General features: G+C 43.7%; 1 protein-coding gene across 1 annotated transcript in view; it reads right to left on the minus strand.

Moving 5' to 3' along the window:
* Positions 1–308: 308 nt before the first annotated feature.
* The window catches only part of PRKCH (protein kinase C eta), a 179,666-nt gene continuing 158,226 nt past the window's right edge, over positions 309–21,748 (minus strand). The window contains exons 11-14 of the mRNA XM_044271437.1: positions 12,800–12,938; positions 11,281–11,469; positions 3,692–3,835; positions 309–1,844 (exon numbers count right to left, since the gene is read on the minus strand). Coding sequence (XP_044127372.1) covers positions 1,770–1,844; positions 3,692–3,835; positions 11,281–11,469; positions 12,800–12,938 — 547 coding nt within the window. The 3' untranslated portion in view covers positions 309–1,769. The remainder of the gene's footprint in view (positions 1,845–3,691; positions 3,836–11,280; positions 11,470–12,799; positions 12,939–21,748) is intronic.

A 21,748-nucleotide genomic window follows, 5' to 3' on the forward strand; every position in this document is an offset into this window, starting at 1 on the left:
TTCCCCTCTGGAGGCGCTGAAGAGGAATTGAACACTTGCTTTCGCTAAAGATTACGTACAGCTGATTCCTAGGGGCCCCAGGAATGGCACAATATATGATGGCCTTATAATCAGGGGACCTTTTTTTTTTAACTAAGAGGCATTTTCCAAAGTGGAGAACTCAAAGTTTTTTTTGCCCAAGCAAATTAAGTGAAATAAATTACACAACACATTTATTCTTATAAATATATTTCTAAAAGTCAAAATATTTCAATACAATAAGCAATTTAAAATATGTTTTCGTGTTTCTGTTTTACATTTCATTTCTGAGAATATATTCTAAAAACTCAAGAAGGTATTGCATTTATACGTGCATTCATAAGTCACTCCATCGTATAAATGATGTACACCTGCCAATAAAGCACACGGTATTACAGGCTTTGGCTCATCACTTTGAAAGATCAGTACGTTTTATGCTATGGCTAAATGACCTACTGGATACCACCATGGATGACATGACCACGAACCATGATGGACCGTGATATTGATGAATCAACATGGATGCTAGCTCAAGGGAATGGCCCATCATGATTTTGAGTCCTCTCACCCACAGGAGAAACTTGGAGCCACCAAAGTTGCCAATTTAGCCACAGCCTTACATCGATGGGAGAGGTTATAGCTAAGTGATATTACTTCAAGTGTGCCCACTAAGGACTTCTCCAAGTGTTCATTTTATGAACCGCCTAGCTTATCTAGCAACAGTACGTACAGTAGAAAGACTTCTTGAACTCGCATTATTTGTGCTTTTTTGGTTCTTTATAGTCTTAGAATGTATGAGTGAAATACAATAAAAAAAGGAAGCATCGAAAATTGGAAAACATCAAGGAATTGGCTTGTCCCACACATTGTGCTCTTATGTAACTGCTCTAGTTTCATGGCCTGGCATCAGCCATCAGCATCATGCCAAAAACTGTTGTTTCTTTCCTCTTTGTTCTTCGGTTCCAGATACAAACTAAGCTTGGTAGATATTTTCTGGTCTCAGGATGGTCCAGGTTTTTTGTCATTTGATGTGAGATGGCCAACCTTTGCTACCTTGATTAACCAACAGGACATAGTTATTGTCAGTATTCTCTATGTCAGTCTCTTTCAGCTTGTAACAATTCTATCCGTTTCAGCTGCTTCCGCCATTCTTCTATGTACTGAGTTTTTCCATTCTCAACTGGTTTCTTGTGCTGGGCCTGTAGCTAACCCATTGCACACTTGCTACAGGATGGAAGTGACCGGTTGGGCTGAAATTATTTCTCCTAAAGCCAAATATCAAACACAAGGATGCACCGTGTTGCCTTTCGCACAAAGCATTTTAAGCATTCACATACACAGCTCGGCAGCAGAGCCTGGAGTTCTAGCCTGCAGCGTAAATCTCCTTTAAGTGGCTTGCAAGCACAGCTTAGATGAATTGAGATTTAGCAAGAATGTGAAGTCTTATGCTCTGGAGAAATTGCACTCTTCCACCATCACTAATGTGTCAAAGCTTTCTGTTTTCAGACACCAAGAGATGCTTTAAATTCAGGGCATATAGATATAGTACCAGCGTGATCAATGATTCATCTTCTCAGGCTGCACTAAACCTACAAAAGGCACATAAACCATGTTCTTGGAGAAAACCTCTTCCTATCTTCTTATTTCATTGCAGCATCCGGGCATTTCCATCCAGTGACGTGCTCTGGGGTTCTGGCGCCGTGTATGAGAAATGTCTGAACTCATCCTGATTAATCATTGGGATTAGCTTCTCATCGATAGGGGTTAATACTGCTTCCTTCTTTAATGAACTCAGGGTCAAAGTTACTCACGTCTTCTCTGGATTTCTGAGGACCGAAAGGGAAACATTAATAATAATAATAAAAAAATAATCATATCTACTGTGTATAGCCTAAGGCAGTTCTACAAAGTGTTATGTAAGTCTGTACATAAGTATGTACCTATTCTCAAATGGTTATGTACGCATTTCATATAGTTCTTTACATTAAATACTAGTGGCTTCATCCTGAAAAATAAGAAGCTTTGTTCCACGCGCTCTACGTAAATTACCGTGCAGGAGTCATGAAGGTGGAGCCACTTGGCAGATGACATCTCTGAGGATGGGATAGGTCATCTCAAGCCTGTTGTAATTCCCAAGCATGCACCATTGCCTCCTAGTTCCTCCTAGTTCCTAGCATGTGCAGTGGTACGTCTGACAGGTGGCCTTTGATGCATGCGCAGTGAAGCTGGGTCTACTTCCACCATGAATCCTCTCCTCCCTTGTGGCTTTTGGTACATGTGCAGGAAAGCCCAGCGTACTTCCACTAAGAATCTTCTTCTGACAGGCAGCTTCTGGTGCATGCGCCGTAGGCAACAGAAGTTAGTCAAGTACACCCGGCTTTACTGTAAGTGCTATGTCCCCTTTTGGGCCACAGTGGTCAAGTAAACAACTGAGCAACCATGGAGTGTTAAAAGGGCCACAATTCATATGGGTCTTGCTAGTAGAGTAGGAGGGGGTTCTTGATTGGGGGAAGTAGCATACAGAAAGCAAAGGAGGCCTCACAGCAAAAATCTAATATGGGCCTCCCGTTGGTGTTGGGCCATGCCATCCTAACCAGCGGCAAACACAGATCTTATAGGGTGCCAAAAGCAAAACTTAGTATAGGCCCTGCTCAGTTTCCCAGTACCTGTGCATTAAACACTACCGGGCATCAATTAACACAAAGCACAACTCTCCAGATTTCTGTCAAAGTAATAATTTTTTATGTGTAAGACATTTTAAATAAATATAATACTGTAATAACAAATTGTCCCTCTTCCTCACCCGCTTCTATGTTGAAAAAAGTGCAACAGATCCTTCATAAATATGGCGTTCATTCTGAACACCATGTTTCTCAACATATTTATACCTGGTGTAAATACATTGATAAATCTTGGTATGGATATAAATCCTCTAGTTCCCTTCAGTAAATAATAAAGCTGGCTACCGTCAGCCACCACTAGGGGGAGATCTTTGCATAGGAATTTATACAGTTACCACTGACCATAATGGAAGCTATAAATAATTGTAATGGGCAGCGGGTGTGGACCAACTGTACCAACTAACTAGTTTAATTTTGGGCTAGTCCTAAAGGCGTTATCCTGACGATTCCCTGGTTTTAACCCTTTAACCTCTATACAATGATCTGGACTTCACTGCAGGGGACCCACCAGGCCGCTACCTCTTAGTGTAGTTGGCAGCTTACTCACTGGGGTCAGAGAAACCGGTGCGAAGCACCAAGGAGTTATGCAATACTTATAGTTAATAAACAGGCAGAGGTCAGGGCAGGCAGAGTTTGTGAAAATCCATAAAACTAATCTGAAGTCAGGGCAGGCAGCAAAGGTTCAGTACGGTAGACAGGCTAAGGTCAGAGCAGGCAGCAGAGAATCAGAGTCAGTAAACAGGCAGACGTTTGGTACACAGGTCGACAGTCAGAATAGCACACCTTCACTGGTTCAACTAGGAAACTGAGCTCAGGCAAGGGGTGAGAGGGCATGAAGGGTGGTGTGACTTTGCTTTAATTTGGCACTTACCAAAAGATATTATTAGAAGATAGTCTACCTTAAAGCCTGTCTCCATATGTAATTTCCAGGCTAACTGCTGCTTCCATCATAAAATCTAGACATGACAATGCTGGCTGTCATATATACTTACAATCCTTGGTCTAAATGGAGGCTCAATTTCTTTTTTGTTAAGTTGATCCCAGTTAATATCTTTAAAAAACGGGTGCCATAGGATGGCTTTCGCTCCTCCCAGTTCCAAGCTCCCCAGCCTTTTAGTAGGTTTTTTCTTCATGAACTGTAACAGGAAAAAAGAAAAGAAAGCAATGAGTCCAGGGAGAAGCTAAAGTCACCCAAATATTATTTATAGGTCACGTCTGGTCCCCATCTTGCAGCCAGTATAATGGGAGCGAGTCACGTTGAACAGGAAATCTGCGCAGATAGATCTGTACTGTCATTTTGTGGGGGAAAATAATTCAGTATAAGGGTCCATTCACACGTCCGCAATTCCGTTCCGCATTTTGCGGAATGGAATTGCAGACCCATTCATTTCTATGGGGCCGCACGATGTGCTGCCCGGATCCGGAAATGTGGACCCGCACTTCCGGGTCCGCATTTCCGTTCCCGAAAAAAATAGAACCTGTCCTGTGTTCGCAATTGAGGACAGGATTAGGCATATTCCATTATAGTGCCGGCGATGTGCGGTCCGCAAAATGCAGGAACGCACATTGCCGGTGTCCGCGTTTTCCGGATCGCACACACGGATGTGTGAATGGACCCTAACCTGTATTTTATCCATTTAATCTGTGATAATTCTGGATTTCGGAACGCCCAATGGACTCCTAAGGCAAAATTTGTAGGATTGATATCAATAATATACACATTTTTATGAATCTTTTCCTTCAAAACTATAGATCTGCTCAGCTCCTCCTGCTCTATAGCTGCTGGTAGATAAGACACCATGTTCTATGTTAAACATTCCCTTTTAAAATATCTACTGGGCAACTGCTTAGACAACAATTCCATCACATGCCGACTGCTCCCCTTGAAAGGGTTCCAGTAACAATTCACAGGACTGTGGGCATATTCAGAGAACCTGCTTCTTTTGAGGGGTGTGCAGTCAAATCAGGGCCAACTTGAAATTATTAGCATATTTTTGGTGAAAGTATACTAGGGCACTGCTATTAATGCAGTTTTCCATATTCCTCTAAGGCCTCATGCACACGACAGTATTTTTTCACGGTCCACAAAACGGGGTTCCGTTGTTCCGTGATCCGTTTTTTCTTCCGTGTGTCTTCCTTGATTTTTGGAGGCTCACTAGACCAGAAAAGTGAAAAATAAAGAGTCAACTTTGCCTTGAAAATGATAGGAAAAAAACGGACACGGATCACGGACGCGGATGACAATCTTGTGTGCCTCTGTGTTTTTTCACTAACCCATTGACTTGAATGGGTCCGCGAACCGTTGTCCGTCCAAAAATAGGACAGGTCCTATTTTTTTGACGGACAGGAAACACGGATCACGGACTGACAAGCGGTGCATTTTCCGAGTTTTCAACGGACCCATTGAAAGTCAATAGGTCCACAGAAAACGGAACAACGGACACGGATGCACACAACGGTCGTGTGCATGAGGCCTAAGGGCGTGTGTCACCAGAAAATTTACTGCTAAACCACGTACAATGCCTGGTAGAGCTGGCTCAGCTGAATGTAATGATACCTTTCACTTAGGCTTCTTTCACACTGGCGTTAGGCTTAGTCCGGCAGGGGAACAGCCTGCCGGATCTGCACTAACGTTTGCACACGTGTGCTGCCGGAAGTACCGCCCCAGGACCCCCATTATTATAATGGGGACGGGGCGGAGATGCTGCACGGAAAACATGCCGAGAGGCGGCCGGACAAAAACTGCATGTCCCATGAAAAATATTCTACATTTTTTAATCCAGCACCTGGATCTTAATACTTTTGTAATTGTATGTAATTAAAAATGTATCATAGCTACTGAGTAATTCAATGAGAACTATCAGTATAGCGCCACCTGCTGTTTGCTCTTTTTCTAATTTCTCTGTCCTGCTCACCTGAGATGGAAGCATCATGCTCAGATCCATCCTTCTACTGTCACTAACAACACTGCCACCCTGGATCCACTGTGAGGTACAGGGCTGGTTCTAGCTTTGTTAGAATGAGGTTTTCATATACTAGATTACTGTATGTATGATTTTCATTTTTTACATTATTCATGGAATAACCCTCTTAAGATCCCTGGAGGCAGGCCTAAGCAACTCCATGCATCCTTGCCCCTCCTTCTTCCTCTGCCAGACCCTCCCTTTCCTTCTTGATTAACAGGGGCTAGGAAGGATGACTATACAGGAGCTTGGACCTACCAGTCAGGAAGGAAAGGGAGGGACTGGCATAGGAAGTAGGAGGAGTAAGGGTGCCTATGGTAGCTTTGGCCCGCCCTCAGTGCACTTAACTGCTCATTTACATATGGATTTAAAGTACTTATTATCCAGAATGACGCATCAGATCAGGTAAGTGAAAGCTATCCTTACATCCAGCTGAGCTAACCCTACAAGGCATAGTGCTTGGTATTACAGTGACTTTCCTGGTCACAGCCTCCCTTAAATTACATGGTAGATATTAAATATGTAGAAAAGGAAAAAAAGAAGGAAAAAACGAGAGAGACTATTTTATTTATTTATTACAAACACCATTCTTTTCTGTAAGTTTTATAAACATTTGTATCAGTATTTGTAAAGATGTTATTATGAAGCATTTACTTGTAACATCTGAAACTTATAAGAACAAAGCTTTCCTCTCACTCCTCGTTTTCAGCACTTTTCGTCAGTGTCAGACTCTCCAGGCAGCAATCCAAGCCCTTACTGTAAAGACTTCTGTGCCAGGCACGTTGATATTTTCGGCAGCTGCATGTCTTACTGTAGCTGACCTTCTCTGAAGGACATCAGCCGTCAGGAGATTGCCACCATTAATAATGTCCTAACAAAGTTGTCAATTCGAGACAGATGCTGCCATCAATTCTGGTGAACCAAAAAATATATATATATTCCGGCCTCTCTTCTAAATGACTGATGTATATCTAGATCATAGACTTTAGTGGACTGGCTCATACCTTGTAAGGTTTGGAAGGCAACAGATAATGTCAAGCACTACTGAAAACTAACAAGCTCTTAGCTTGCATTTACAAAAGTCCAATATTTGATATTTAGGGAATGTCCATGGTTGAGTTGCTGTTTTATGTCAGGCTTGTAGGCTCAACTTAAAGGACCTTGTTAGGCTGAGTTCACATCAGCGTTCGGCCTTTCCGTTCTCCTGTTCCGTTATAGGAGCAGGAGAATGGAAAGGACAGATTCCGGACATATCTGAGCCGAACGGAGCCTACGGACCCCATAGACTATAATGGGGTTCGTTAAATTTCCGCTCAGAGGAAGAATTTTGAAGCGGAGACAAAAGTTGTGCACACAGGACTTTTGTCTCTGCTTCAAAAATCTTCCTCCGAGGGAAACCTAATGGATCCTATTATAGTCTATGGGGTCCGTAGGCTCCGTTCGGTTCAGTTATGTGCCGAATCCGTCCTTCGCGTTGTCCTGCTCCTATAACGGAAAGGCTGAACGCCGATCTGAACTCAGCCTTACCAAACCCTAGTCTGTACCTATGTGCAGGGGTTGAGCCCCTGATGTTTTGTCCAGGGCCCCGAATGTTACGGTTGGTAGCTATACAACTGCCCCGCCTACCTAAGAACAGCGATACAATTGAATTACTGTGGCCGCTTGCTTGTAGAACGGCGCGGGCGGTCGCCAAGAAACTGCCTGTGCCGGGTCTCAGGCGGCGTGATGAGGTCATCGCGCACGCCTGCGCCAAGACACAGGCGGCGCAGTGACTTCAACATGCCCGTCCGGATCCAGGAGCCTGCAACTTAGACCTCCGGCGGTGGGAAGTCCTTTTTTATATCTTGGCCATAGTGGGGGCTTTGTGAATGCTATGGGCACTAAATGTTGGCATTATACCTGCTGGAGCCACTGGGAGATTGGTTATAACTACAGGGACCTTTGCAAGTACTAGGGACACTGAAGAGGTCATTTTACATGGGGGCACTATGTCAGGGGCCATTATAACTGTTGGGGGCACTATAAGTATTGCTGAAACTACAGGGGCATTATACCTTCTGGGGCACTATAGGAAACATAGAATGTGTCGGCAGATAAGAACCATTTGGCCCATCTCGTCTGCCCAATATACTGAATACTATGGATAGCCCCTTGCCCTATCTTATATGAAGGATGGCCTTATGCCTATTATAACTATAGGGGGAACCACAGGAATGCCTTATAACTACTTGGGCACTACAGGAGGATATTATTCCTATTTGGGGCACCACAGTAGGGCCTTATTACTACCGGAACACTACAGGAAAGTATTATACCTATTGGGGGCACCACAGGAGGGACCTATTACTACTAGGGCACTACAGGAGGTCATTATACCTACCGTATACGGGGCACCACAGAAAAGCCTTATTACTACTGGGGCACTACAGGAGGATATTATACCTATTGGGGGCACCACAAGAAATCCTTATTACTATTGGGGCACTACAGGAGGATATTATACCTATTGGGGGCACCACAAGAAATCCTTATTACTACTGGGGGACTACAGGAGGCTATTATACCTATTTGGGGCACCACAGGAGGGCCTTATTGCTACCGGGACACTACAGGAAAGTATTATACCTATTGGGGGCACCACAGGAGAGCCTTATTACTACTAGGGCAGTACAGGAGGGTACTATACCTATTGGCGGCCTCACAGAAGGGCATTAAACTACTGGGGCACTACAGGGGAGCACTATAACTACAGGGGCACTATAGGGGGCATTAGACAGTAACCACTGGGGGTCTTATAAGGGACATTATATGTTCTGCCCAGCAGTCATGCCTAGACATGCAATCTCAGGCAGCCATGTGCTTCAGTGTTAATGTAATGTTATAGTACATGCAACGCTATGCTTAATACTTATACATGTTATTTGTATTCTTGTAGTTTTACCGCAGACTTGTATAATCTCTCACTCGCGCATCGCGCAGAGATACCCTCCTGTGGTGCCGCCAACATTATAACTACTGGGGACACTATAATAGTGGATAAGTACTACAGGGGGCCTTATTATATTATAGAGAGCCTTATTACTGCTAGGTGCACTATGGTGGCCATTATTATTGGGCACAATATGGAGGGCACTATCACTAACATGGGCACTCTTGGGGAGTAGTATCATTATTGGAGGCATTGTAGGGGTCAGTATTACTAAGAAGAGCACTCTGGGAGGGAATTATTGCTATAACTATAACTTTTATATTACTATAGGTGGACTAACCTGTATAGCAGTATCTTTTCTGTGGTATAGTATTTAGGGGCATTGGGGAGCACAGTATTCTGGGCAGCACCAGGATAATACTGTTGGGGTAGCAGGGTGGGGGGATGATGATATTAGGAAAGTGAGAAGCCTAAGATGACTGATAAACTCTGCAGAGACTAGATGCGGTTGAAAGAAGTTGTCTGGCCCGAATGGAGAAGATGGGGAAAGAAAACGTCTACATCAGAGGAGGCATCACCTGGAAGGTACTGGATGTGAGAGGTATATAGCGCTGTAGTGTCTATGCAGCAAGTGAAATGTGTCTTTAGTCCTAGGGTGAGCTTGTGTGTGTGTGTTTAGGGCAGATACGTTGAGAATATGGCACATATGTATTGGGGCTTGGGCCCCGGATCTTTTGAGACCTTGGCAACGCTCCTATCTATGTGCCCCCCTACCCAACATACACTAAAGGTGTTGCTTTACCAATCCAGTCCTTGGAGTGAGCAGACCCTTTCCTGGCTGTTCCATCCTCTTTGCTATCGGGTGGCAAGAACCTGGACTGCACCACAACCTGCCACCCAGGACAAAGGGGCATTGTATGTTTCCCTCACCACATCCTTCTGTAGGTAGCACCCTTAATGGCAGAGCTATTTTAATCCTCACTCTTCTATACACTCCACTGTTTATGTACGATGTGCCAAGACAGCCCTGGTATACGTGTCCAACAACAAAACACCAAGACCCTCCCAAATTAGACCTCTCTTTGTCCTCATTAACAAATAAACAAGATAGAAGTGGTCTTAATCCATGAGTCTCCCAGTTCTGCTGATTATAAGAAATAATTTTTATTAGTCTGGCCCCATAAAATCAAAGATGTCCTGCTAGTTCATCTCTGATGCCAGTCAAGCTTGCATTGGCACATCTCCAGAAGAAGAAATTCCACTCCGGAGTGCTGAATACTGGTTCTGTTACTGCTTTAGCAGGTGGGGAAAGTAAGAGACACATTTATAACCAGTTCCAGAAATTAAATAAATTTGATATTTATGGCACTAGTTAATAAAGTTACAAGATGCAGAGAAAAAAACCGAGATGAATTCTCTGTTTGTGCTTAGGCTCCTACAAATGACAGCGTGTTACCCGACCTATCTATGCCTTTGTTATTTCTATCTTTCGTTCTTTCTCTCTCTCGATCTAATCTCTATATCTAATCTATCCATCTCATCTCTGTAACTAATCTATTTTAGATTGTGAGCCCCATTGGGACAGTTGGATGCTAATGTCTGTAAAGCGCTGCTGAATATAGTAGCGCTATATAAGTGCATAAAAAAATCTAATCTCTATATATAATCTCTATGTATATTTTTCTCTGTTATTTCTATCTAGGCTCTATATCTAATATATCTTTTGCTCTCTCTCTATCTTATCTATTTCTGTACCTATCCATCTATCTAATATATCTATCGAATCTATATCAATCTCTCTCCTTTCTAATATCTATGTAATCTCCATCTAATATCTATATACGGTGTGTGTATATATATATATATATATATATATATACACATATACACACACACCCACATATCGGTATATGTATATAAAATCTCAAATCTATCTAACAACCTATTTTATCAATCTCATATCTCTATATCGATATCTATACAGTATGTATGTATACATTTATGTATCTCATATCTATCTATCTCTCTGTCTATCTATCCATCCAATATATCTCTCTCTATCTATTCATCCATCAATCTATTTCTCTGTCTCTCCATCTCTCTACTCCACCAGTAGTAGCGACAAACAATGAGGGCATATCCCCCCATTCTGTGTGATGGTAAAACCCCTTTAAGCCACTTTCTTATCAGTAAGATAAGAACTAAGCTATAATGAGTGTTTATAAGGGCAAAGAGCAGAGATAAGGAGCTCCTCAGCCCCTGGTCTGACGGAAAAGACATAAAATCCAAAGGGTGCTATGAGAGCATATCAGCTCTGTACAGAAAAAAAAGACGCCATATTTTCTTATAAAAAACAATTTTACAAAAAAATTTGCTCAGAATTAGTACAATGCAATAATAAAAAATGTGCCCCCAAAGGTGTACATAGCCTTTAGGGAAAGCCAGTCTCTGCAAGAAAAGCAACACTGGCAGAGGAGGGAGCAATATATACAACACTTGCACTTCTCTAGGAGAACAGGGAGTCAGATTGTGTCTCCTCATCAATGGTCTTCATGCTTCAGAAAGGGAAAGAATTTTGCTGAATGAATGGAAATGTAATTTTGTGTTTATGACTGAGAAAACGCAGATTCTTGGCATGCCAACATCTCATGAACATGTGAGTAATGGAAGACATAAGTAAGAGACTTACAGCCTGCAGAATTCCCACAGCATCCTGGGAAAGCCACGCTGGATAGATGACTTCGTCGTTCAAAATAGCTTCAAAAAGATCATCTTCATTCTCTGCCTCAAAGGGGGCATGACCACAGAGCATCTCATACAGGAGAACTCCCATGGCCCACCAGTCCACCGGGGGCCCATACTGCATCTCTTGTAATATCTGCATACAAACAGAACATGGCCATCAAAACAATAGTTGACGTTGGCCACACATAGGCAATGCTTGTTCAATGGGAACAATTTCTTCCAATAGAAAACGTAAACTAAACCAAGAGGCTGCCCAGCACTGAGTGAGGTTTCTGCTGTGGAATTATCAGTGGGACGGACATGTGTTATATATCATGGCTTATGGGACTGCTATGGTGGGTATGGTACAGTACCATGGCAAGGATCTTCAACCTGCGAGTATCCAGGCCCAATAATATTAAAATGGCTAAATGATGAAGATTACTGGTGCACCAAAGGATCCTCAAACATGTGAAGGAGGCATCTGATGCACAGAAGGGAAGTTTGGGGAGTTTTTTCATAAACAACCTATTCATAATTAGGCTCTGTAATACAATGACGAGAGCAAAGTTGCAATTAATTTAAAGGGGGTGAATAATATATGTGTAAAAAGATCCAGGAAGAGTTCAAACTAAAAAAATAGGGATTATGTACCTCACTGTTCCCCTTCAGTTGTCATTTCAATACTACTCCCATCCTTACAGCTCTGCACTTGCTGGTGGCACATCGACGCACAGGCTATAAATGACCGCTCAGCCAATCAACAGCTGGGACGGGTCACTGCTGCGGCCAGCGATTGGCTGTGCAGGCGTTTCCAGCCATTTCCTGTATATATCAAGACGTGACCAGGAAGTGGAGAGCAGCAGGATCGACAGGGTGAGTATTTATTTATCTTTTTATTTATTTTTTACTTTTTAAACTTTTTGTAGAGTTTTGCAGGACCCTTTAAGGACAAGGGTAGACCTTCAAAATTACTTTCACTGGTGGGCTCATGATACCTCAGTAAAATACCGGTTACATAATTAGCCCATTTAAGAATGCCAGCTTCTTAAAGTGGTTGTTCACTCCTTGACTATTGAAGGCCTCCATCAATATCTGATTGGCGGGGATTCTATATGCGGCACTCCAGCTGATCAGCTATTTTAGAGTAGCTCTGGTGCTACACCTCTGTCCACTGTGCAGTAGACGGAGCTTGTAACTGCAGCATTGCTCCCATTTATTTCAGTGGGAGCAGTGCTGCAGTTACCAGCTCCGTCCATTACACAATGGATAGAGCTGTGTAGTCCCTGCTCTGACTTCTGGTGCCAAAGCTACTCTGAAACAACTGCTCGGCAGGGGTGAAGTGTCTCGGACCCCAGCCGATCAGATATTGATGGCCTATCCTATAAAATCTAAAGCAAGCCTGATCTGAGAGTCAGGGCACACCATACATTTTCATCTAATGTACGTATGGCCACCTTTAGTCTACTACAGATTTTTGGTACCTCTGGTGCAATGTAATCAGGAGTCCCGCAGAACGTTGATGTTGTGCATCCTCCGCGGATCCCCTCTTTGCACATCCCGAAATCAGCCAACTTGCAATGTCCATCATGATCTAGCAGAACATTGTCCAGCTTCAGATCCCTGTAAGAAATGAAAGCAATTATAAACCCCCTGACTACTAACGAGCCATCCAGTGTTGAAGTGTCCTGGAAGAAACTGTCTAAAGGCACAAAAATGTTAAAAGTCTTTTTGCTTCCAATCCAAAAACCACAAATGTTCATAATTCCATAAAGAACTTTTAGGTAGTAGAGTGGTGTATGTGCGTTAATAAATGTGTTGTGGTTACGAAGGTCTGGGCAGTAATGGCACAAGAAGTGCAGAATACTACAACTTGTTCTAAACGCACTACCTAATGGCTAATACCTACTATTAAAGCCTCGGGATACAAGTAAAAAGAGATTTTATAATTTTAGTACATATAGCTCATAGCTCTGAGAGAGCATTTTAGGGTTTCAACTTCAAAAGTGTAGGGTGGGAGAAGTGATCGCTGTCGGTCAAAGCCTACTTCTCCTGACTCCCCCATACACATGTCCGCTCTGTTCTGCTGAGTTTGTCTATGGTAATAGGGGAATAAGCCGCTGCCAGACAAAAGGATCGGGGATTGAAATACAACATGCCGATCCTTTTTCCCCTATCATAGTCATCAGGTCCCTATACACGTAAAGATTCTCTTAAGACCATGGAGGCCTTTATGGACTTGATGCACATTACTAATTGATCAATCTGCCTAATTTTCAATCTGCCTAAGTGTGGCTGCAGAACTAGGCAAAGTTTCCTTTCAGTAGTCTTGAAAAGTTGCAGTAAACGATAAAGAAACCTTTGAGCTGCAATGGGTTAACCCCCCATTAGTGTCAGCTTAGGAGCGGAGGTGGCTTGTCGTGAGTTATGTGACATTTCTCATCCCCTTCTATAATGGCTCCCAGTCAGTCTATGGTATTCTGGTCTGTGGTCACTGGTATATTGGGCATATCTCCCAGACATAAACCCAGTGCTAAAAGCTCGAGAAACACTGGGTTGCATTGCGGCTCTGACCTTGGCCCGAGCACAAAGGATCCTTTTTCCGTCCATAAGTAGCATTCCAGGAAAATCTCTCTCACACCTCACCAGTTTCTCATCAATCATTTTTTCCTTAGCAACACAACTTTTTTTTTTTGCGAAGCTGGGTGTAACATGAAATTGCTGCCTCATGCAAAAAAATAACGTGCCCGTTAGTCACGCAGATTACCTCAGCTGCCTTGTGGCTGCTTGTCCTCATGGAATATGTAGTTTAGCAAATGCAGGACTCTCCATTATTGCACAATGCAGAAGAGGTTCTTTAGAAGTTGCACCCGAGCCGTGGTGCCCAAGGGGGTCCATATAAATGACACGTGGTAGGTGGGTTACCCTATTATAGATGTTTACTGACCAGGAGCTTTAGGTTACAATTCTAAATACTACACTACACCCTGCTCCCCGGGTCAAATATTGTTTTCTGAATTTATGGAACCTATCGAACGTCCTAAACCCAACAATGGCAGAGACTGCAATTGCTATTAGCCTCTAGAGCAGGCATCCTCAAACTACGGCCCTCCAGCTGTTGTAAAACTACAACTCCCACAATGCCCTGCTGTAGGCTGTTTGGGCATGCTGGGAGTTGTAGTTTTGCAACAGCTGGAGGGCCGCAGTTTGAGGATGCCTGCTCTAGAGTGCCGACATAACCCTTCAAAGTAAGATGAAAGAAGCACTGTATGGGATTACTGCAGAGATGCAATGACACATCATGTCTCTTGCACAATCATAAAGCCATGGTAGATGGCGTGACCTCATCATACAAATGAATAGTTTAGGATTATAATGTATATAGATGAATGAGGTCATACTCTGCGGTAAAACCATGGTGACTTGACAATGGGACCAGGTATACCCTTTGCACTTGGCCTATAATGATGTAGGAAATGCATTATTCCATAAAAGTAGACTCAATGAGATCGAAAAACCCAAGATCCAGTGCTGGGACCAGGCCATCATCTTTCTTTTTGAAGCAACTACAACTAGAAGTGGTGGTTGCACATATCAATATATTTGCAATGATCCTTCTACTGGATGTTGTCAGGGAAGGAGGAAAATCTGAAGCTATTTAGAAGGCCAGGAAACTGTATATTGATGCAGCTTTGGAGGCCAAAATCAGGAGTGGATCATAAAAGGAGAGAAAGAATAAAGGACAGATAGGACTTTTCTCCTTTTTTTTATTCACTTATGATTTTAGCTTCCAAAACTCCATGCATAAACCTGACCATGTGGCCGTATCCTCAACTTGGAAACGAAGAGGCACACCACTTATCTAAGCACTTCTTCCCCTTTGTTTTAGCAGGTCTTGACACCTAGACCTCACTATTCAGACCTTCTGACAAGTTCGTAAAAAGGATAGGTACACGTTAAAAATGTTGTACTGTTTGGCTTTTGCAGTTTGCATGCATTAAAATACATAGCAAGCTGCTCAATGCCGTTCTGTGATAAATCCATCAGACAGCTCTCCGATGGCTTAGTCTCCGCCCCGTCTTGGACAATTATCTAAGACGAAGTTGATCAACTTTAATTAGATCATAATTCAGCTTAAATGATCGTTCAGGAGCAAACAAGAGTAGCTGGAGACCAAATCATAAGAGAGCTGGTCTGATGGGTTTAGGAATTCTGCAGCTTGCTTTGTACTGCAATACATGTAAGCTCCAGAGGCCAAATGCTTCAACATTTTAAAATATTTTTTAATCCATAATGCATGCAATTCAATAAAATAAAAATGTCGATCCATATGGTATCCATGGTCTTTAAATTCCAAAATGTTGAAGGATTGGCTACAGTAACCTGCAATTTTAAGGGCACTCAGTGAAATGAGAATGCTCTTTTTTTATATGCACCTTTCCTCAATCTTGCATCATGGTTTGCCAGCATTTTAGGTTGCTATAGTTGACATCAGAACTGGCAGAGGAAGCTGAGGCTGAGACAACATCCTGTGTCTAAAGCCAAACAGATGCCTCTGCTTGAGAGCAATCATACCAGTACGGAAAATAAGAAAAACATTCCACAGGTAAGAGATTATTCGGGAAATGGATCAAGGTGGTGGGGCTTGAAGCTATGAGAGATTTTGATATATTCCTTCATCTCTTGCCAGGAGATGAGGGGATATCATCTGATCTACCACATATGAATTTATTTAGGGGGTCTGCATCTAAAATTATTTAAGGGGGGGGGGGGGGGTTTCTGCCCTTAGGATCTGGTTTGGGAGTCTGCGTTTATTTAGGGGGTTGGAGTCTGGATTGAGGGTCTGTATTTATTTAAAAGGGTCTGCTCAGTGGTCTATTCTTTAGTCTGTATTTGTTTAGGGAGGGGGGCTGGTCTGGGGATCATAATAGTTTAGGGACTATTTATTTAGGGGGTCTGTTTTGAGATCTTTGTTTGGGGGGTTCTGGTCTGGGGACTGTAGTCGTTTAGAATCTCTGCATTTATTTAGGGTGTCGGTTTTGCGATCTTTATTTGGGGTGAGGTTCTGGTCTGGGGAATGTAATCGTTTTGGGGTCATGGTTTATGCATTTGTTTAAGTGTTTAAGTGTTTAAGGGGGTTGTATTTATTCTGGGAGTTTGTCTAGGGGCCAACATTTATTTGTGTTGCAAGGGTTGGGATGGATGTCTCTGCAGTAAACTCTGCAATTATCAGGAGAAGTTGTCATGACAGTCTGGGCCAGATGGAGAAGAAAAGGAAAGAGAACATCTAAAGTTGGAGGAAAGGTCAATTGTGAGTCACTGGATTTAAAGAGGAGCTGTCAACTCTCCTGACCTGTCTGTTAAAGTGAATTCTGGTAGTCCACAAAACGTCTGCATGAAGCTCAGGACTAACTGACAACTGGGTGTTACCATTCCCCTTGTCAAAATGATTTGTCTGTACATGATGTGATACTAGGATACTGCTAGGAGAATGGTAACAGTCACAATGCTAGCACGGAAAGATGAAAGTAGGGTGTGGGTGGCAGGGCATATGGTCTACTTACTCCGCTACTGCAGATGTCTTCAGTAAAATATAGGCACCATTTATGGTTGCCGCCGTTTTACAACTGGAACGAGGTCTGTTTTCCTGCAATTCTCATTCTACACTAGAGACATTACATTTCTAGATGTTTTCTTCTTATCTAGGCTATGGAAGCGAGCCATCGCCTGCAGTCTGTTAGGATTGTGTGAATGGAGCGTAGCATGAAATGTAAGATATGCAGTTGGTTTAGAAAACGAAATCATCACAGATGGAGCCATAAAGGATGGGTTTAAAGAGTATTACTTGGTTATGTAACAATGATATAAATAGCGAGTCGCCATCTACTGATCTAAGTCTTACAGAAATCTTAAGCAGCTGAAAACCTGGATGGCAGTAATTCATTAGCCACAGTAAACGTGTGCGACCCCAGTTTAGATGCTAGTAAATACCTTATTATTAAATATGAATGACCGGGAATAGACAAATGCAGGATTTCGAGACAGGGTGACAAAATCCATAACGCAAAGATGTTGTGCCAGAGGCAACGAGCTTTCACCAATTACAAATTTATGCAAGTAACATAATAGATGCAGCAACCAAAAAAAACTAAGATTTATATCCAGTATAATCTATAACCCATCCAGGGCCCTATAGACTGCGTTGTCCAGCGTAACTATAGGCAGTCCTTTTCCAGGACTGTATTTGTTTAGGAGGTGAGGGCTGCTCTGGGGGCACTGTAGTCATTTAGGGGCTGTGCGTACTTAGGGGGTCTGTTTTGGGCCTTGTTTGGGTGGTTATGGTCAATGGGACTGTAACAGTTTTTCTGGGGGATAACTGTCCCAGGGCGCTATAGACTCCATTGTCAGATGCACCTATAGGCAGTCCTTTGCCAGGTATACAGTGTCCACCCTATTAAAGGGGTCGTCTCCCTTCAGAAAATGGCATGTATCCTGTAATGCAGGCATGCTCAACCTGCGGCCCTCCAGCTGTTGCAAAACTACAACTCCCAGCATGCCCAAACAGCCTACAGCTATCGGCCTACAGCAGGGCATTGTGGGAGTTGTAGTTTTACAACAGCTGGAGGGCCGCAGGTTTAGCATGCCTGCTGTAATGTATTGTCATTTTCACTGCTCCTTTCCAGGGGTTACGGTCACTGCTGCAGCGCAGATACGAGGTGGTTGGGACAGGATCTGCTGCGCAGGCATGCCTATGCACGGCCCCGCGCTCCCGGCCACCGGAGAGGCCAGCACTTTTTCCCATAGTGTGTAAGCACGACCACCACTGATGGATTGCAGGGTGGTCGTAACCCCTGGAAACGAGCAGTGTATACTGTGATGGAAAAATGAATCCAGCCAGCAAAGGAAGCAATATGGACAATCACAATACATTAATAAGTGCCTTGTATTAGCTTTCTCTACATGATAAATGCCATTTGCTTAAGTGAGAGAACCCCTCTAATACCTCACTCACCTCCTTCATGTTTCCACTCAATCTGGGAAGAGCCGATGGGTGAGCAGCCAATTGGAAAACCTGTAGCTGCGCTATATATCGCTCCAGATAAGGTCTGTATTCAATTTCATCAATCCCAGCATGTGCATGACATTAGTGATGCCAATGCATCAAATTCCTCTGCAGCGTCTGGTATAAAAAGTGTACTGTAACGCCTCACTGCACGGCCATATTTTTCACTGCTGCACCACAAGGACCCATTCATTTCTATGGGGCCATGCACACACCTGTGTTTTTTTGCAGATCTGTGATAGAACATGTCCTATTCTTGTCTGCACTGCAAAGAAGAAGAACAGTCCTTTCTATTAATGGGAGTGAGAAAAACGTGGAATGCACATGGAATGGATCCATATTTTGTGGACCTATTGTTAGCGAACTGAAGGAAAAATCAGCAGGGCAAGCCCAGACACTGAGCCAGCAGGATATGCTGGGAGATCTGAAATCAGCAACATGGTTGAAAATTGATTGTTTCTAGGATATGATCTACATTTTGAAGTAGTAGCAACGTGGTGGTCATAATAACTGATGGAAATAACTGAAGTGTGAACTTGGCCTCAGAATGGTGGCAGCTAGAGAGGACGCTGGTGAAAAAGCTCCCCCAGCCTCTTGATTGACAGGGCCACACCGACGTTGTGACAGCAGAGGAAGCACAAAGCTCAATGCTGTAGAAGTTACTAACAAAGGAGATCTCTACATAGAAACGCACACCTCTGCGACAAGCAAACACGCCATTGTCGTCCTTTCATTCCCACCGTATTGTCTTGACACTAAGCGGAAACCCCCTGTAGAGCTGGGCGGCATTCCTGCAAACTCCAGAAAAGGAACCTGTCACAGGAATTAAAACAAATGAATGTGACAAGTTCCCTTTAAAGGGCTTATCCAATTTCAAGAAACTCCCCACCATATGTGCCGGGCCCTAACCGGTAATATACCTACCCCACTCGCCGCGCGGCATCTGGTCCCAGCACCGTCGCTGCTGCTTCTCGATGTACACGGATGAAAACAGCCAATGGCAGGCGGGGACGAGCCTCCCTAGCATCGCGGGTGACACTAGGGAGGCTCGTCCCCATCTGCCATTGGCTGCTTCCCCCCTGACATCGGAAATTTTCGTCCGTGTGCAGGGAGAAGCAGCAGCGGCGGTGCGGGGACCAGGAGCAGTGCGGGGAGCCAGGTAAGTATATTACCGGTGAGGGGTCTGGGACATGTGTGTGTGTGTGTAGGGGGGGTTCGTAAAATTGGATAACCCCTTTAACTGGAAAAGTACCTTGTGGTGTTAGCTCTAAAGAGATAATCCAAGTTTGTGTCCCTATAAATCATAGCCACATGTCCAAATTATTACCTCCATATGTCCAAAGAGCGCATAGGTATAGGTACCGTTCTTTTGTGTAATACTTCATTTTTCCTGTGGTGGCACTATAGGGAAACTGAAAACTTGTGGCAGTGATTGCCCACAGGGCTCATGCACATGTTCGTATATTGGGTCCGTGTCCAATATGCATTTTTTGTGCATTGCATGCAGACAGACCACGAATGTCATCCCTCTGCTTCTCTGGATCCATGTGGCCGTTCTGCAAATTATAAAACATGTCCTATTTGTTTTAAGGACAAGAATAAGCATTTCTACAAAGAAGTTGCAGCATGCACATGGCCGGTATCCGTATTTTGCGGATCCAGAGCAGTACAAACACAGCCAATGCTCCGGGTAGCGGAAGCAGAGCCTCTGCGCTTGCGCTGCTACTCAGAGCAATGGCGCAGGAGTGAGCTTGTCAGGGCCGGCTGAGATGTCTGGCCCTGTCAATCAAGAGGCAGGGGGAGCTTTTTCAACAGCGTCCTCTCTAGCTGCCACCATTCTGAGGCCAAGTTCACACTTCAGTTATTCGGTCAGTTATTTCCATCAGTTATTGTGAGCCAAATCCAGGTGCGGGTCAAAAATACAGAACAAGCAAATCTTTCCATTATACCTGATCTCTGAGTAGGCGTCACTCCTGGTTTTGGTCTCACAATAACTGATGGAAATAACCGATCAAATAACTGAAGTGTGAACTTGGCCTAAGGGTGCCTGCAGACGCTGCAGAATTAGTTGCAGAGAATCAGTCCCATGCACCTGAATGGGGGCTTACAGAAAGCCATGTGCTCTCAGCCCCATTCAAATGAATGAACCGATTTTCAGTCGCAGAATTTTCTGCAACAAAATCCTCAGCAAGTGAAGGTGCCCTTAGAAAGACAGCCCAAAACCCCCCCAAAAAAACATGACTACCACTGCAACATTCACTTGTGACAGATGTAATGACGATTATATTAGTTTATCACCCAGCTCCCCCCCCCCCCACAAAAAAAGCTAACAATTCGATAAAACAGTTAAAAATAATTTTTATCAACTTATTGGAAGAACGCCCGGTCAGGGTTGCCAACTGTCCAGACAGTCCATAAAAAAAAGGACACTTTTTTCCTGTGTCCGTAATTTTTCTGAGGCTGGTGGTATTAGATTATTTTGGTGGTAATCATCATCATTAGGGCTTGTTCAAATTGCGGACCACAATGCACGGGCACCGTCCAGTGGGGCAGCCTCCGTTCCGCAAAAAGATAGAGCATGTTCTATCTTTTTGCGGTGCAGAAGCACGGAACGGAACCCCAGGAAGCACTCCGTAGTGTTCCGGTCCGTGCTTCCGTTCCGCATATTTGCGGACCTATTGAAGGGAACGTGATGTGGAATTCACACAGAACGGTGCCCGTGTATTGCAGGGTCCGCAATACGGCAACGGGCAGCACACGTTCGTGTGAACGAGTCCTTATACAGCTCACAGGTAAAAGCTGGTAATGAGTTCCTAGCCGTATATTGAGCTACAGACCTGTATTACTTATAAATACTATCATTCATTATGGTTTTCCAATTTCTCCTTTAAAAATGTTGTCTGTCTGTGATTTTGGGATATGATGTCCCAGAAAAAAAGTAAAAATCTGGGACTGGCAACCTGCGCCCGGCGCCAAGGTCTTTAACTCGACATATAATTCATTAGTTCTGACGGCAGATGAATAGGCTGCAGCCTCAGATTTGTCAGCGCATGATGAGAGTTGTCCTTTCGCAGCATCTAAAGAGTACCATGCTGCAGACCACTGCTCTGTACCGCAGCCACCACATTCCCATCTTTAGCAATAAGAAGCTACAGCCCATCTTTGCCAAACCACATGAAAAAATCTGCTGCTAGGAATCTAACCTCTGACAAACGGGGGGCTTCTCGGTAGTGACGGGACGGATCCGGGAGTCAGACCTGCTCATATGACATGGCACAGATTAAGTAAGCCCATCACAGGCTCCAGCAGCAAAGCCAGGCTGCCATCAGATTGCCAGTCATACAGTTCAGGAGAAAACATCTAAGTTACT

This window comes from Bufo gargarizans, chromosome 11, assembly GCF_014858855.1.
Source record: "Bufo gargarizans isolate SCDJY-AF-19 chromosome 11, ASM1485885v1, whole genome shotgun sequence".
Lineage (NCBI taxonomy): Eukaryota > Metazoa > Chordata > Amphibia > Anura > Bufonidae > Bufo > Bufo gargarizans.